At 44.2% G+C, this 15,856-nt stretch overlaps 1 protein-coding gene across 1 annotated transcript in view; it reads left to right on the top strand.

The window, feature by feature from the left end:
* The first annotated feature begins 3,998 nt into the window (after positions 1-3,998).
* LOC141726811 (uncharacterized) overlaps positions 3,999-15,856 on the top strand; it is a 190,106-nt gene continuing 178,248 nt past the window's right edge. The window contains exons 1-3 of the mRNA XM_074531880.1: positions 3,999-4,385; positions 4,429-5,164; positions 15,592-15,714. Coding sequence (XP_074387981.1) covers positions 3,999-4,385; positions 4,429-5,164; positions 15,592-15,714 — 1,246 coding nt within the window. The remainder of the gene's footprint in view (positions 4,386-4,428; positions 5,165-15,591; positions 15,715-15,856) is intronic.

The raw sequence follows: 15,856 nt of genomic DNA, 5'->3' as shown, positions 1-15,856 counted from the left end.
AGTATTTGTCACTTTGAAATTCATCCAGTCACTGACCAGAAAACTGTGCTCGTATATACTAGAAAAGGGTGTATGTTTGAGAACTGCTTATGCTGCTGTACAAATTGATAGCAATGATGTTATTCTTTCTAGTAGAAACCATTTTAATCTCTGTATTTGTATTTGTAATTTTGTTAAGATTATTAAGTGTGATTTTTCGTATTTAGTACCAGTAACATCCCACCAGCTGATTACAGCCAATTACACAATGTATCACAGACTACCACCTACCCCTTTCGAGGCGAACCTTACATTAGTAAAACAATTAATTAAGCACCAAGACCTATTAGAAGTCTTGAAAGAAATCCGAGAAAGTAAAAAGAAAACCTTAATTACTGTCCAACATGATACAAAAGAAATAACCAGAGTTCTACAAAGAATAAAATACGGATAATCACTAGTGAGATGTGATCTTTAAGTGATCACCAACTGCAAATAGAATCTTTGATAAGTTGTGCCACCCTATTCTAGTTTTACTAATATTAGTTGAGATAAGCTTAAGATTATCTATTACATTGTTAATTTGAAACTGGAGAATACTACAACGAATAGCTGTACTAACCTCTTTATCAAACGTACATAGTGAAGCATTAAAAGACACTTATTGTCGTAGAAATTTTCCTTAAGTAAAAGAATTTACTTATTTCCTAAGAAAAGGGGGAATGAAACAGAGTAAAGATCCATCCTGAACTAGGTGAAGTGTCTAGGAAAGTGAAAAGTCTGTAGAGCTAAAGCTGAAAGAGAGGCCGCGTTCCAGAGACAGCAAAGAGACAGAGAAAGAAAAACAGAAAAACCACGAAGTCAATCTGCCCCCGACCTAAGAATTCCTCCGATCAAGAAAAATTAGTGCTAAGTGTCATGCAAGATAAATATGTATAAACTTATTGTGAAACTGTATGCATATGCATTTAGAAAAGAGATAAAAAGAGGTCTGAAATCTTCAAGGGTACGCATGCCCTTTTAAAGAGTCTTGCGTCCGGCGCGCGTCGTAATAAAGCATACCGGGCTTTACAACTTTTACAAGTTGTGAGGTTTCTTCTTTTCTCCGCAAAACAGTGGTATCCACTGAATCAAAAGGGCCCTCAATAAGGTGAGTTTTGCTCAGATTAAAGAAGGATTTGGCTGCAAGCTTGATTTACAGTAATTAAAGGAAAAACAAGTTGGACAGGATGCTGAAGAGAAAATTGAGGCCTGGTAATCCATGCAAACAGGGAGAAGCTGTTGTTGTTGTTGATCTTAGTTCTTTGTTTTCTATCAGCATGAGCTGAAGTGTTCTGAACAGTAACTAATAGTAATCTGTTGGATGGTTTAGATGGAAATCTTGCTTTTGTTGAAGTAATTTTTTTTTTGTCTCCTAAAATGGAAAATCATTTTGGAAAACATTTGCATCTTGTTTCCCCCTTTCCCCTCAGATATATGAAGCATCCTGTATGGAATGCTGCTTAGTGTCCAGGTTGCTCCACCTGTTTTGAAGGCAGGTAGAATAGCATTCTCCAAACATAAAACTGGCTGGTCTCAGGCAAGCAGAAGTGAAAAACCAGCACTGATGTACAAGTAACCTATGTTAACCTTTACACTAAAAGGCTGGGCTGCTTTTCCCTCCAGGGCCGAGGGGCAGTGCTGTAACAGCCAAACAAGGCAACCTCCATTCATGGCTGGACCTTCCATTCCTCTGTTGGACCATCAGGAAGCAGCTGAAATGCACTGCTGAATCCAGCCTTTGGAAGCTGTTGATCACTTGGCCACACCGGGCTCTGGAACACCATACTCGAAAAAACAAAATTTAAAGACAGGGTTCAAGAGAGCTGGTTTGCTCTCAGTATTTTTGTGCAAACTGTTTATTAGCAGGCCACATCTACTGAGATATTTTACATAATAAACCTCTAAAAGTCTAACCCGACTCCACTACTGTGGAGGATTAGACATGGTAATACCTCTCTACAGCCACTTCTGAGGATTAGCTTCAAAAATCAAATTAAAATGAAGCAAACACAAATAGTTCCACAATAAGTTGCAACACCCTTATTCAGTAACCATCATCTGCACCTCTTGCATTTTATATTACGGTATGAGGATTCTATGCAAAAGAATATACATGCTGTGTGTGGTAAAGCTGAAAAACTCTGCATGGGCACATCACCATATTCAGGTTTTGAGGCCTTGCTTGCCCAAATATTCCTAGTGAAGTAAAAAAACGAATTGGTTTTATTTATTTCCAAATACTGAGGAGAAAATACATGATTTTTACATCACAATTTCAGGAAAAGGGGGTGAGAGTGGAAAGGATAATGTTCTCCAAGAGGAACTGTGTGCTGTGACTTGCAGAACTGGTCACAGAACTGTGACTGTATGTCTTGTTTTTCATTCCTACACAAGCCATAATTTTTTATTATTTTTCTCAAAGGTCAGTATTTAAATGGGCAGATTTGTTATTCAAAAATGACCAGCAAGTGCAATGAAGTGTTTGCCTAAACAAGTATACTAAACTAAAATTGGCAAATCTGTTTCTGAGCAATGGCTATAAACAAGAGCTATCCAATAAATTTTAAATTCTCTTAGGGGTCAAATGCTAATAGACATATTGAAATTAACATGTAACAAAACTTGATTTACCAGATTAACAATTCCAGTTGTCTTAAATTAGCAGGGAGAATTACACACTGTCAACAGTATGTTTGGGCTGTTCTTAATTTCTTTCATTATACAGAAAATGTGAATCACAAGTCTGATCAAAAATGTTAATATAGAGTCATATTAGATGTCATTAATCTCAAATAATAATTACAAAATGTAAAACTGGAATGCTGCCAAGTATCTAAATCTCCTGAGATGACAAACCACAATGAAGCTCAGAAAGTTTGTGAGCAATTTACAAGGCAGAGGATCATGTCTGTGGTACAAAGATAGACACGCTGGTGATTTGGAGCAGTTTAATAGCATCCCTAATCCAAAGCTGGAACAGCAAGGTGTTCTTCAGCAATATTCTTGACTAAGATGATAAGAATGACAATCAAATAGTTTGTAATTACACTTCCTGAACATGCTGTTCAGTACAATTAAAAGAATAAGCAGAAAAGGAAGACTACATAAGGAAGTTGCTAGGATTGGTTTAGGAGATCATAGCAAGATAACTACACTTTACAAGTACAATGCATTGTTTACTCTTTCGCTTGTAAATATCACTGTTAAAAAACTATGGCAGTCCTGCTACTGTGCTATTTTTTAAAGTAATAAAAAAACCCCACTGTTCTCCTAATTCACTGCTGCCTATTGTCAAGCTTCATACTGAAAATGTTGTTGCACAGTAAGCTTTTCTGAATATTCTGCCTTCTCCAAACCCATAATAATTTAGTATCCTAGACAGCAAGACAACTAAGACTACAGCACTATAACAAACACAAATGGAGTTCAGTGCAATTATGGGGACATCCCTCCTGGACAGCAAATGCCATGTTTGTCACTCTGATACATCCCATCATTACAGCAGAGGGGCAGTCAGGTAATCTTTCTCTTCTTGTTTTACAGAAATGGAGTAGGAGTCTTTCCCCATTTAGAGAACTATGCATAAACCTGCACAATTTATTACTGTGAGAAAAAGTGATCTGTTGGCCCATGCTGCACAAAATAAAAACCCTCCAAGGAGCTGGAAGTGCCACAGATGGTATCGCTGTAAATAAAATAATCATTCCTCATTCTCTAGAACTACCTAAAAGGTTGTTGTGAGGCCGGGGTCAGTCTCTTCTAGACTGCCTGTTGTGAGGGGATTAGAGGAAATGGCATTAAGGTGAGACAGGGTAACTTCAAATTAGAATAATTCTTTTCAGGGTTTAGGTGATCAAGCATTGGAAGAGGTTGCCGGGGAAGGTGGTAGAGCCACCATTCCTGGAGATGCCTAAGAGGTGTCTGTAACGCGCTGGATGATATGGTTTGAGGGCAATGCCCTGTGACAGCTCGACTTTATGATTTTAAAGGTCACTTCCAATTCTGATGATTATACGACTCTGTTTGATGCGTCTGGCCCTTGTACTGACATTCCACGTCACCATATTTTCCTTTTGGAGATGTTTTTTCCCCTATACCGAGACACTTGGTTTGGTACCCTCGTGTGTGCCGATACGCCACTAAAAGGAAGCGCCCGGGCCCGTTACCCTCAGACCAGGCCCGCGCTCTTCCTGGGCAAGAGCAGCGCTTTAGCTTCGTCATTCGCACCGAATGCGGCGAACGCTGCAAACCCCATCGCTCTGGGGTTCCCGCCTTGCTCCGTGCCCAGGCGCTCCCGGCACGGCCGGGTCCGTGGGAGCGCCGTTCCTTCCCAGGCTCCCGGCGGGCCGAGCCCCGCTCCAGCCGTTGGGGCGCGGGGCGGCGGCGACCCCTCCGCGGCGCTGACAGCCAGCTGACGCGCGGAGGAACACCGCGCCGCCGCGTCAGCGGGCGGGCCTAGATCCGGCCGCTGCCGCCATTTCGCGGGGAGGCGGGCGGGGCGGGACCCGCCGTCAGCGGTGCGCGCCCGCGGCCGAGCCCCGGGAGCCGCCGAGCTCCGGAGCCGCCGCGACCCCCAGGAGCCGCGGGCGGGAAGAGCCGCACAGCGGTCCCGAGGCGGCGGCGCCCGCGGGCGGCCCCAGAACCTTCCTTCCCCTGCCCCGCCCGTTCGCCCTCGGCCCCGCCCCCGGAGCCGTTGGCGGCGGCGTGCCGGGCCCGGCCCCGCCTCCCTCCCTCCCGCGGCGTCCGGGCCTGGCCAGCGGCGGCAGCGCGGGGCTCTCTCGCCCTTCCTCTCTCGCTCTTCCCTGGGCGGGCGACGCCTCTCGGCTCTCCCGGCACTTCGCACCCTCTCCCGGCCGTGACGGGCGGCGGCGGGCGGAGCGCTCCCCCGGCAGCCTGACGGCCCCGCTGCCCGCAGGCAGGCAGGACTTCGGGCGGCCGGCCGGTCGGGCGCCCCCCCGGCTGTTTCCGGAGGAAGGAGAAGAGCAGCTGCCCCCTCCCCCCTCTCCGCCTTCCTCCCCGTTCTCCTCCTCCTCCTTCTCCTCCTCCTCCCTCCCGGCCCCCCGAGCGGAGCGCGGAGTCACCGCGGCGCGTAGACGGGCCCGGCACTCGCACACACACAATGGCGCTGAAACGCATCAACAAGGTGAGTGAGCACCGCGGCTCCTCCTCCTCCACCGTCCCCCCCCTCCTCCTTCACCGCTTCGCCCTTCTTTTTATTGTTATTTTTTGGGTGTTTTTTCTCCTCCTTCCCCCATCGCCTTCCTCCCCCCCTCGCCCCTGGAGGAGACGGGCGGGGGGGGAGAGGCGGAGGCTGAAGAGGCCGGGAAGCGGCGGCTCCTTCCGGCGGGGCAGCGGCCCGGCTGCGAGGCCGCTCTCTCCGGGCCTGAGCTCGGCCCCGGCCCCTTCCTGAGGGCGGGGGCCGGGGGGTGTCGGAGAGAGGCAGCTCCCGGAGCCGCTCGGATGTCAGCGCGGCCCGGGGTCGCTGCCGCTGCCCTTCCGCCGAAGCCGGCCCGGATGGCGCCGGCCCGTGTGTGGCTGCCGAGGGCTTTCGGCGCGATGGAGGCGCTGCCCGGGGCAGCAGCCGGGCCCCCAGGCCGGGTTCTCCCCTCTGCTGTGCAACTTCTCTCCCGCATTGTAAGATGGCGGCGGGTCCGCCTGGCCCGGGCGCTTTCCGGGATCCCTCGCGTTCCGCAATAACGCGGCACGGACACACGGAGCAGCCACCGCGGCGCTGCCCTCGCCCCGCAGTCGCCCCTCTCCGCCGCCCCGGGGCCCTCCGGACACCCGGGAATCCATCGCCCGTCCGGGAATAGCTTCCCCCCGCGCCCGGCGGGAGCGCGCTGCGCGCCGCCGCCTCCCCCCCGTTGCACAATAGGAGCCGGGTGGAGCAACTTCGCGGCGGCTAACTCGGAAAAAATGCCGAGGTGATGAAAGTTTGTTGGTTTGGGGTTTTTTTTCCTCTTTTTTTTCTTTATTATTTTTTTCTTCTCTTTTTTTTCTTTATTTGCTTGTTTGTTTGTGGCGGTGGTTGTTTTTTATTAAACCGCTCCCAGGCTAAGAAGGCTCCCGGCGTGAACTAGCCCCTAAGTAGGTCTCGGTTTTCTCGGCAGGTTTGAGAATTGCTGGGATGTAATGGCAAAACGCGATGGGGAGCGCAGCGGCGTAACCGGGAAGTCGCTGTTGGTCTGTGCTCCTTCTTACGCGAGCTACGTGGAGCATTTACGTGTTTCAAGAGCTCAGAGGAGTTTCTTGGTCATCTCATAGCCTGCCAAGATGGCAGAACGTCAGTGTGTCCTGAAATCGGTGAATTTCAGTGCACAAAACACCTTTTGTAGACAGTGTGTAAACTTTATGCCGCCTGTTAGTCTCGCTTTAATTTCACGCAGTGCCTGTGGTCATATTTTCGACAAAAAAAGCGTTTTTTATAATATTTGTAGTGAATGGATAGTACTGTTTTCCTACAAAATTTCAGTTCCGTTCTGGGTAGCTAGCTGAATGGATTGTCTTTGAATTATGGCTGTGCTCTGGCAAGAATTTCAAAACAATTCCTTTTGAATCTGCCATCAAAACTTCTTCCCTGTATTAGTGGATGATATCACTTGAGTTGAAACACAGCTAGGATACTCCCTGGTATGCTTTGTCATCAGCTCATGCTCATGAAACACGTTCAGGCGCTGCAGGTAAGAATTTATTGTCAAATGTAAACCAAGACAAACCCCCACTTATGTAGTAATGTGGTGGTCAGAACCTGGAAACGATTCAGCGTGACTCTTGAACCAGTAAGTCATCTCTGACTTCAGCGTCTTGGCCTGCTGTGTACAGTCTTGTCCTGTATTGGTCTTTACGCTCTGTGGCACTGTGTGGTAGGAAGGTTCTGCCTTTACTCTTGCAAGAGTTTAGGATTGGGAAGATAGTTGAGTTAAGGGTTTTTCTTTTTGCCTTCTTTTGGTTTTTTTGTGTGTGTGTGTTTGGGTTTTTTTATCAGCTTAATCACCCCACACTACGTGATACACTTCAAAATTCACATGGAGTTTTTAGTTTTGATTTTTGTGTTTGCAAGCCTGGAAGGTGAATTTATTTGTGAAATGAAACCATTCTTTGCACGTTGGTTTCTTTCCTTTACTGCTTTCCCGTACAAATGTTTACAGGGGCTGATGGTGACATAAAAAAACAGCAGGGCCAGTTCTGTAACGAAATGGTTGTGAATGTAATTTTAATCCTGTCAACCAGTAAAGCCCCGAGAGAATGGCATTGTCACTGATAAGCTGGGATTCCCTGTCTTCCAACTGTAAGATCACAGATCAGACCTTGGAACTCTCTGCTTCCTTGCAGTAGGTCTTTGGCAGTAGATGAGAACAGGCTAAAGAGAAACCGGGACCTCAGAACATTGTAATCATCATAGCTGATTTAGTTTGTGTTATTACTTGTCAGGACTAGAATTCATTGTCTCCTGCAGCGGATGACATCCTCAGTGTCCCAGTGAAGATACTTTCAGTCTGTTTATTTGGCTCCCTGTTTGTGGGCTTGACATATCAAGCAAAATACCATTCTTCATTCTGCTGAGAAAACTGGACTGTGAGACTCTGTTAGTGTGTGTGTATATCTTTAATTTGAAGTCTGTTGCACATTCAGAATGCAACCACTCTTAAGGCATAACTGGCAAGTTCTACTTCTGATTTGAAAACGAAAGTAAATGAGTATTTATGTATTGGGTTGTCTGCTTCTGGAACACCCTGTATAAAGCACTCCCCAAACTGATGTAGTTGTCAGGTACACAGCCAATCCCAGAAAGATTATTGTTATGCTGGAGTTTGTCATGGCATCAGTGCCATCTGCTCTGGGGGCAGCTTGTGTTCAGTTGGCAAAACTCTGTCCTTGATATGGCTTGCTTTGCAGTTGTTTTATGATAACACGCAAGTTCTTTTCCCATAAAATTAAATGCTTTCTTTCCTGAGGATGAAATTTCCCCTCCCAGAATTATCAAGAAATTCACAATGATTTATGAGCATGTATCTAGATGCTTGGTGCATGCTGTGGCACATTGTCTTGGTCTGAAGTGTCAGTGGTGCCTGCTAAAAACACGTGCTGTAATTGCTGCAGCATCCTGGAGCTTCCGCTTCCAATGATGATGATCTGGTAGCAGGGAAGCGTTTATGTACGAGTAGGGAATCAGGAATGCATAGAATTTGGAAAACTTGGAAATGGTTCTTCATTGGTACACGTCCATTTTATCACTGCTGTACGCACCCATTGAAGTGAGGTAATGTAAGTGGCCTAAGTGATCTTGATAGGCTAAAAATAGAATTAATACAGGAGATGTATGCATGAAATGTCTCGTCTGTGTAATCCTTAAGAAAGCTTGTGCCTGCTGTGTTTTATGGCCATTTGATTAAGCATAGCACAAGCCAGCATCATTATATTGGAATAATTTATTAGAAAATCTTAAGTGGAGTTGGCATCCTGGAAGCTAAAGGCTGAAGGTGGCAAAACCATTTATTGCTATTTAAGTACAGATAGGCTTCCATTGACACTGTGGAGTGGAGACTGAATTAACTATTTTCCTCAGGCTATAGCCTCCAGCACTGTTCCTAGATGTATAATTAATTGCAATTTTAACTCCCCTTCTCCAGATGCTCACAGTAAGAAATGCTACTAACCCTGGAAATACAATATTTTCAGAGATGAGGTTTAATGTGCATCAGTGAGGACTGCATGGAAATCTGCATTAGTTTAACCAAAGTCAAAGAGTTTGAAAGCCTGCTTTTTACTTTAAACTGCTACTTTTTTCTTTTGAACTTGGTTTGAATTAAAAAAAAAAATCAATAATAAAGCTGGTTGGAATTAAGTTTTCTTCTCTGGATGAAACCCACAACACTTTTGTGGGCAGTCTTGGGTTTTGTTTACTGGGCTTTCTCAAAGTTGGAGTTATGTGATTGATCTCATACTTTGAATGAAGGTGTAGAAATAAGTCTGGATTTGTGTGTTTAGGGGCTCAGGAAGTTAAGATTAGCTAGCTAATGAAGTTCAGTTGATGGAAGCTTAGTTGAAATGCTTTAAACCTTTGTAAATGCTCTCTCTGTGTATTGAATTACCTTTTTTACTGTAATTTCACTTAATTATTGTGAATGTCCAGGGCTAGACCAAGGCCCTGCCTTGAGTGTGTAATTCAGCACAACTATTGCACTCGGTGGTAAGAAGGTCACATTGAGCCAGAAGGCAGTGGTTGGTTTTTAAATCATGATACTGCAGTAATGGAGTTTGGGAGGCCCTAGTATTGAAGAACTGAAATTATTTTTAAAGTCAGAATAAAATATTTAGCATTAGATGAAAGCTGTCATCACTTAAATTCTCTTTAAGATTTAGCTTAAACAAAAAGAAGTGACAGTTCTACTATGAAATTAATATCATTAAAATGGAAATAATGTTTCTTAATTGGGTAGGTTTGGTATTGAAGGCCAGCATTTATTAATAAAGTATTGGGTGTGTTTTAAGAACTGGCCATTTTTTTAATGGGAGACGAAAACCTATATTTCCTTAGCTGGAAAGTTTGGACTGTGATAACTTAAGGATTGGTCTTGTTAAATGAACACAGTGCTTGTGAAACAAGTTCCCAGTCAGCATAGAACTTTAAATGTGTGCATTGGAGTGGGAAGAGAATGGGGGTTGTTATCTCACTTAAGTGATTTACAGAACTTCAGAGATCAATATTCCATTAGATGGGTACTTCTTGCATACTTGAAAAAGAGTCCTCCAGTATCTCAAGGATTTAGGTGGGATAATGTATACAGAGTAAAAAGGGTGGCCAGCTCTTATGATCTTTGTGATCATTCCAGCTTTTAGAGATCTAGTTGGCCTGATGTGGAACTTTACAGAACGAGCTCCCTTCGACTTCCTGCCCGGTCTGTAACCAGTTCTGAGGTTTTTCTCTGAGCTCACAAGTAGTGGATAAGGGAGTGGAGAAGGATGGAAACAGCTGTAAGCAGCAGCTGTTGGGTACTGAGCAGTGAACTGCCTCTTGCCAAAGGCATCTCTCTATTCCTTGTGGAGCCCAGTTCCAGCCTGGTGTTGCGCCCTCCCTACCCGTGGATGTGTTCTCTGCATCCACTGGATTGAAATATTGGAGGAGAGAGAGGATGGAGGTTCTTAACTTTCTCTGAGATATCAAGTGACAGCTGGTAAGGTGGAGTGGGAAAGGGTTGAGCTTTTGTGTCATTTGTATTAGGGCATTGATACACCATCCCTGAGAAGTCTTTCTGTTGCAAATATGAAGGTTTTGCCACTTTAACTGTCTGCTCTGTGCTCTTGTGTAGGTTCCTCCCCTTTGCATCAGAGCTGGCAGATGGGAACTTGTGGTTTGCACTTCAGCCTTAGGTCTGATCTCAGAATAAACTGACTTCTGTTGATGCTTTTAGGCTGAGATGCCATAGCTTATGTTGGAAGGGCTGAGTTACAAGCATTCTTTGCTGTGATTGATTTGATGTAGTAACCTGATGGTAGAATATGCAGAAAAAAAATTAAGAAATGAAAGCAGTGCTGTGAATGTGCGTGTGTATATATATAACTGCAGTCAGTAGTGCATTTTTAAATGTGGTTGCTTTTTGCCAAGTTGGTCTTGAGGTCTTAAATTGTGTAGCATTGCACGTGCTTGACAAAGTTCTGTAAACTTCAGAATATAAATTTAATGTCTTAAACTCCAAATTAAAAATGCAGGAGATTTAAAGAAAAAAACTACAACAAAACCAGTTTCTCTTCACTGGTTTTCTATGGGACACAGATCTGATTAAATTTGTGTTGGGGAAGCTTTGCAAAAAAAAAAAAAAAGTTCAAATTACATTCACAAGTTTAAATTGGTGTTTATACCTTTAGCAGCTCTTTGTAAAACACTCGAATGTAGACAAGATTTAATACTGGAAAATGCAGCATTGCAAGATTCAGGACTGAAAGCTAAATAGATAGGGGGATTGTTACCAACAGTAAACTTCAGTATTAAATTTTTGTGTAAAGGAAGCCTTTGTTCTGAACATCATCCCTTTGAGATGTGTGATATACTAGCCGTCTTCAAGATCTGCAGTTTTTTCCACTGTAATTGTGATAGGTTTCTATTATGGTCTTAAGAAAGCAAGATGAGAGGATTGTAGACTGCTTTGCAAAAGTCACAGCCCAGTAGATAAAGGTCACCAACATTTAAACCTTTCCATGAGCATCTGGACACCAGAGTTGCCGGTTGAACTGAGTGCAGATACTGAAGTGCTTTAGGTCTTTCTGATGGGGAAGGTAAGAAGATGGTATTAAATGTTCAGTTACCTTCATAGTGAGCAGCTTTCTCTGTAACCTGGAGTTAGGTTGGCCAGGTGTTCATCACCTCTTTGAGCTCTTCTGAGTGTCTAATAAATAAGTGCACTGCTCACAGGCAATACTTCTCAACCTTTGTTGGCCTATTTGAGTAGTAATGCCAAAAAAATCTCTTCAATCAGATAAATGAAAAATATGTTTTTCCTTTTAGCCTTACTTACAATTTTTTTCTTGCCTTGAATAATATAGGAAGATCTCCTTAATTACTGTTTGCCACATGAGCAAGCCCCCACTTCTACTCCCTTACTTCAGGATGCAGTCTGCTCATAAAGATGCTTTGAAACTTAAAACTTCCCTCATTTATTTTTTAAGATCTTTCTGCACATCACTATTCTCTGGATAGCTGAGGTGGAACTCAACTGTAAGAGCAGGTGTACTCCAGACAGTTTTGTGTTTTGTTTTGGTAGTGGTTGGTTAGTTGTCTTGCTGTGAGTTGATTTGTGTGCAACTGTACCTAATCCTAGAGCCAGGCCTTTAGAATGATTATGAAGGGTAGTGTCAGAAATAGCATAATATGATATATGATGGGTAATTGTACAGTGTAACTAAGGCAGTATAGTCAGTCCCACATGGTTGTGTCCATAGGCTGCACCCCTGTGGTATAGTGTAATAACTTTCACATGTATCTTTGTATTCATAAAAAATACGGACCGGTGAAAGTTAAGGCAGTTTTTTAAAAGGAGAGCTGATTTTCAGAGTTTATTAGGTTAATTAATAAATTTCAGAATAATATCTCAAGCTATTGCTAAAGAGTGAATTCACCATGCTGATTGCAGACATGGTATTGTTAGAATACTAATTTGAGAATTCTGTTACAGCGTCCTCCTTTTTTTTAGAATATGGATAATTGTTGTAGCTTTTCAGAAAGTGGAGACTGACTGATGTTGTGCCCCATTGAGGTCACTTGTCATTTCTACAAAAACTTGTCCTGCACACTGCCAGTCTCCAAACTTGTTTGTGTAGTTTTGGCAAACTCTGGGACTCTTCTGTCCCATGGAGCGCAGGGTGTACAGGTGCCATTTCTGGTTATGTGTCAGATGCTGCTCTGAGTTACTGCGCCCTCAACAAGCTGAAAGGCAGCGTCTTGGGAGCTTCTTGCACAATGCTGCCAAACTCCAGTATCTAAGGAATAATGAGCCTGCATTGGTGTGAAAATGTCTAGCACTATTCCCAAATTGCATTTCTGAGAGGTAGCCTTCAGGAAAGAGTGCCTTACTTCGAGTATAAACTTTTTTCCACCTGCATCAGTTTACATTTGTTGGTACTGAATTTCAGCCTTCCCTTTGTTTCCCTGCCATTCTGTTTCATTTAGCAAGGCACATCTTGGTGTTTCTTGTGTGGCTCATGTGGAGAACATGGGGAAAAGGTGCTGGACCACATAGTGGTTTTGAGGCTGCTACAGTCAGTCTATCTGACTCTTCTATTATCCAGTTCTGGGCTAAAGCAGAGTTGTTCACTGTATTTTTTCCTTGCTTGGTGTAGCAGTTTCAGTTCAACCAGGTGGAAACATCAATGAAGTGTAGCAGTTTTGGTTTGCTATTCCAAGTCACAGCACCAATTCAATATGGTGGGTTGAGTGCTGGCCCAATGCCAGTGCACTCACTAGAATTATTTACTTATTTTCTGCTGTGAGATAACAATTAGAAGGGCAAAAGCAGGCTCAAAACTTTAAAGAGTATAAAGAAAGCTTTATTAACAGAACTAAAAGAAGAATAATAAGAATCAGAATAAACTTTCAGAACACTTCTCCTCCCCTCAACTCTTCTTTCCCACTGACAACATAAAGAGACAAAACCTGGAACTTTCAGTCAATTTACCACCTCTAAAATAGTCTTCAGTTTACTTTGGGAGAGGAGTCTCTCCTGCCATGCCATGGAGACTTCTTCACAAGAAACAGTTCTCTCTTGGCTTTAATGTCACAGTGAAGCAGTCGCCCAGGAGATGGAAATTTGTTGCTATGTGAAAGTCCTTCCCCCCAACTTAGAGCTTCCCCCATAATTGTTTTTGAGGGCTCAATCTTTAGCTAATGGGGTACAAGTTTAAGGATGAGCTGTTCAGAAGCAAAGGTTCTCTTCATCTGTCTCTGAGATTATCTTCATCTCTGGGAACAAAGGTTTTTCTCTTTTCCTCTGTGGGCAAAGGGTCTTCATTACTCTCATCTATGTTCAAGGTTCTCACTGGATCACAGCTACATCAACATTTGCTTGCTTTAGCAGGGGTGCTTTTGCTCATGTCTATGGTTTGAATGCTCCATCCTGAAAGGAATGAGAAGGAGGCGTCTTTACAAACAAACTGTGGGCTTGATAGTAGATAAGGCAAGATACAGAGAGGTGAAAGAAGCAATTGGGCGAACCATAAATTCCATAGGAATTCCACTTATTGACACAGACTGTTGCTCACTCAAGACTGTGCTACATCTCTAGATTTAGAGAAAAATAACAGAGACACAAGGAAAAAGAAAAAGGGGCAGGCACACATTAGAAGGGAATCTGTATTAGACGTTTCAGGAAGTCTGTACCTCTCAAGTGTCTCAGCCAATGGGGAAAGAGAGTGGGAAATGTGGATCGTAAATTAGAATAAAAAGAAGGCTGCATCCTCTAAAAATTTTGAGAGACCCCATGGTCTCTCTCTTTATTCAAATAAAATTACAGGACTCCTCTGTCTCCTTTTTGGACATAAATCTCTGGTGTTTGTGGATTAATTTTTCTGACAGTTCCCTCATGCTTTTCATGACTTACAGGGATATTTTAGTGTATCGTAGTCCATCATCACGGCTTTACAAAAGAATTTCAGCCTAAGGCTAAGGCATCTTTTCATTCTCCTCCTGTCTGTGATTTGGCTCTTCTTGCTTTACTGATGTTGGTGTCTCTATGCTGTTTTCTTCACTTGCCTTCACCTTTCCTTTTCTCTGATTTGGGAGAAGTGATGCCTGGAGATTTATCTGTTTTTAAATGGAATTCTACAGCACTGAAAGAGTTAATCTAACTTGGGCCTTGTTTTAGGTAATGGTCTTTTGCTGTTGGTCACATGATCTGTGCCAGACAGTGGCTGTGGAGGCTTGAGGCATTGATTTCGGCTGCATAATTTCCTGCGCCACCTAGATGGGTTTTTTTAGCAGCGTGATTCCAGTGGAATCTCAGCAGCCTGTGCAGTGGCCCAGCCCGACCTGGCCCAGAGCTGCTCTCAGGGCCCAGCAGACCCCTTCTTGGTCCAGGATGACAGCAAGGCAGGGCTTAGTGGTGACCAGATGTTGGCAGCCGTGGCCTGGTCCAGTCTCAGCCAGGACCCTGCAGCCTCCAGTCCCCCGCCTGGCCACCAATACAGAAACAAGAGACAGCTTTTCTCACTCCTCTTTTCCTAAATATATGGATTTATAGGGCGATTTTAGCGGATTATTAGTTCTGTAAGCCACAGAGGAAGTTGTAATATTTCCACAGGGAAGGTCACTTAATTTTCCTTATCAAAAAGACTCAGTTGAGGAAGACCCAGGACACCTGGTAGAGTTCAGTCTTTAGACTATGCTGGATCCAAGTTTTCTAGATCCAAGTCTCCTAGATTTAAATGTCTCAGAATACTGGAGTAAAGATTCTGTCTTACTGCTGATCCTGGTTACAGGTGGCTGGTCTTCTGCTGTTCTCCCAAGCAGCATTTCAGGGAAGGAGAGAGCATCAATGTGATAAATGTAGATGCAAGTGTTCATCCCCAGTGAGGCATAAAATTGTGAAAATATTAAATAGCCCCTTTTGGTGGTGACAGTGAGACAGATTAAAAATCCATTTTGAATTAGGTGAAGTGTCTAGGAGAGATGAAAAGTCTATAAGGCCAAAGCTGAAGGGAAAAACTGCAGGACAGAGATAGTGAGGAGACAGAGAAAAAAAAAAAAACTGAAACGACCACAAGGTCGATCTGCCCTGACCTAGGAATTCTTTTGATAAAGGGGAACTGGCCATAAATGTCACGCGGAATGAATATGTATGAACCTATTGTGAAACTGTATGCATATGTATTTGGAAGGGGAGATAAAAGGAGACCTGAAATCCTCAGAGGTGCGCATGCCTGTTGAGGAGAGCAATGTCCGCATGCATCCAGCCCTGTAATAAACATACCAAGCTTTACAACTTTTACAAAGTTGTGAGGTTTCTTCTTTTCTCCGCAAAACATTCTGGCGAGCCAGGTTGGAGGGAGAGAAACCTTCCGTCTCCATCTCTGTCCCCGCAGGGGCAGGGGGGAACAGACGGACTCCTAGGCACGCCCCAGGATTTTCCTGGTGGGGCTCCGCTCGTCTCAACTTGCCTCCTGTGAGGACAGACAAGGACCTGCTGGCCTGCGGAGGAAGATACGGTATGTACTGAGGGGCCCCCAGGGGAAAAGAGAGCTAGGGAGTAAATCACTCAGAGACGTCTGGGTGTAGCTGGTGGAGCAGCTATATTAGAGACGGGGTTCATCGTTCTGATAGGGCAGACCGCTAGCGACCCTAGGGGTG

This window comes from Zonotrichia albicollis, chromosome W (assembly GCF_047830755.1).
Source record: "Zonotrichia albicollis isolate bZonAlb1 chromosome W, bZonAlb1.hap1, whole genome shotgun sequence".
Classification (NCBI taxonomy): domain Eukaryota; kingdom Metazoa; phylum Chordata; class Aves; order Passeriformes; family Passerellidae; genus Zonotrichia; species Zonotrichia albicollis.
Note: the sequence above shows the minus strand (reverse complement) of the source record. Positions and strands in the feature narration are given on the sequence as shown.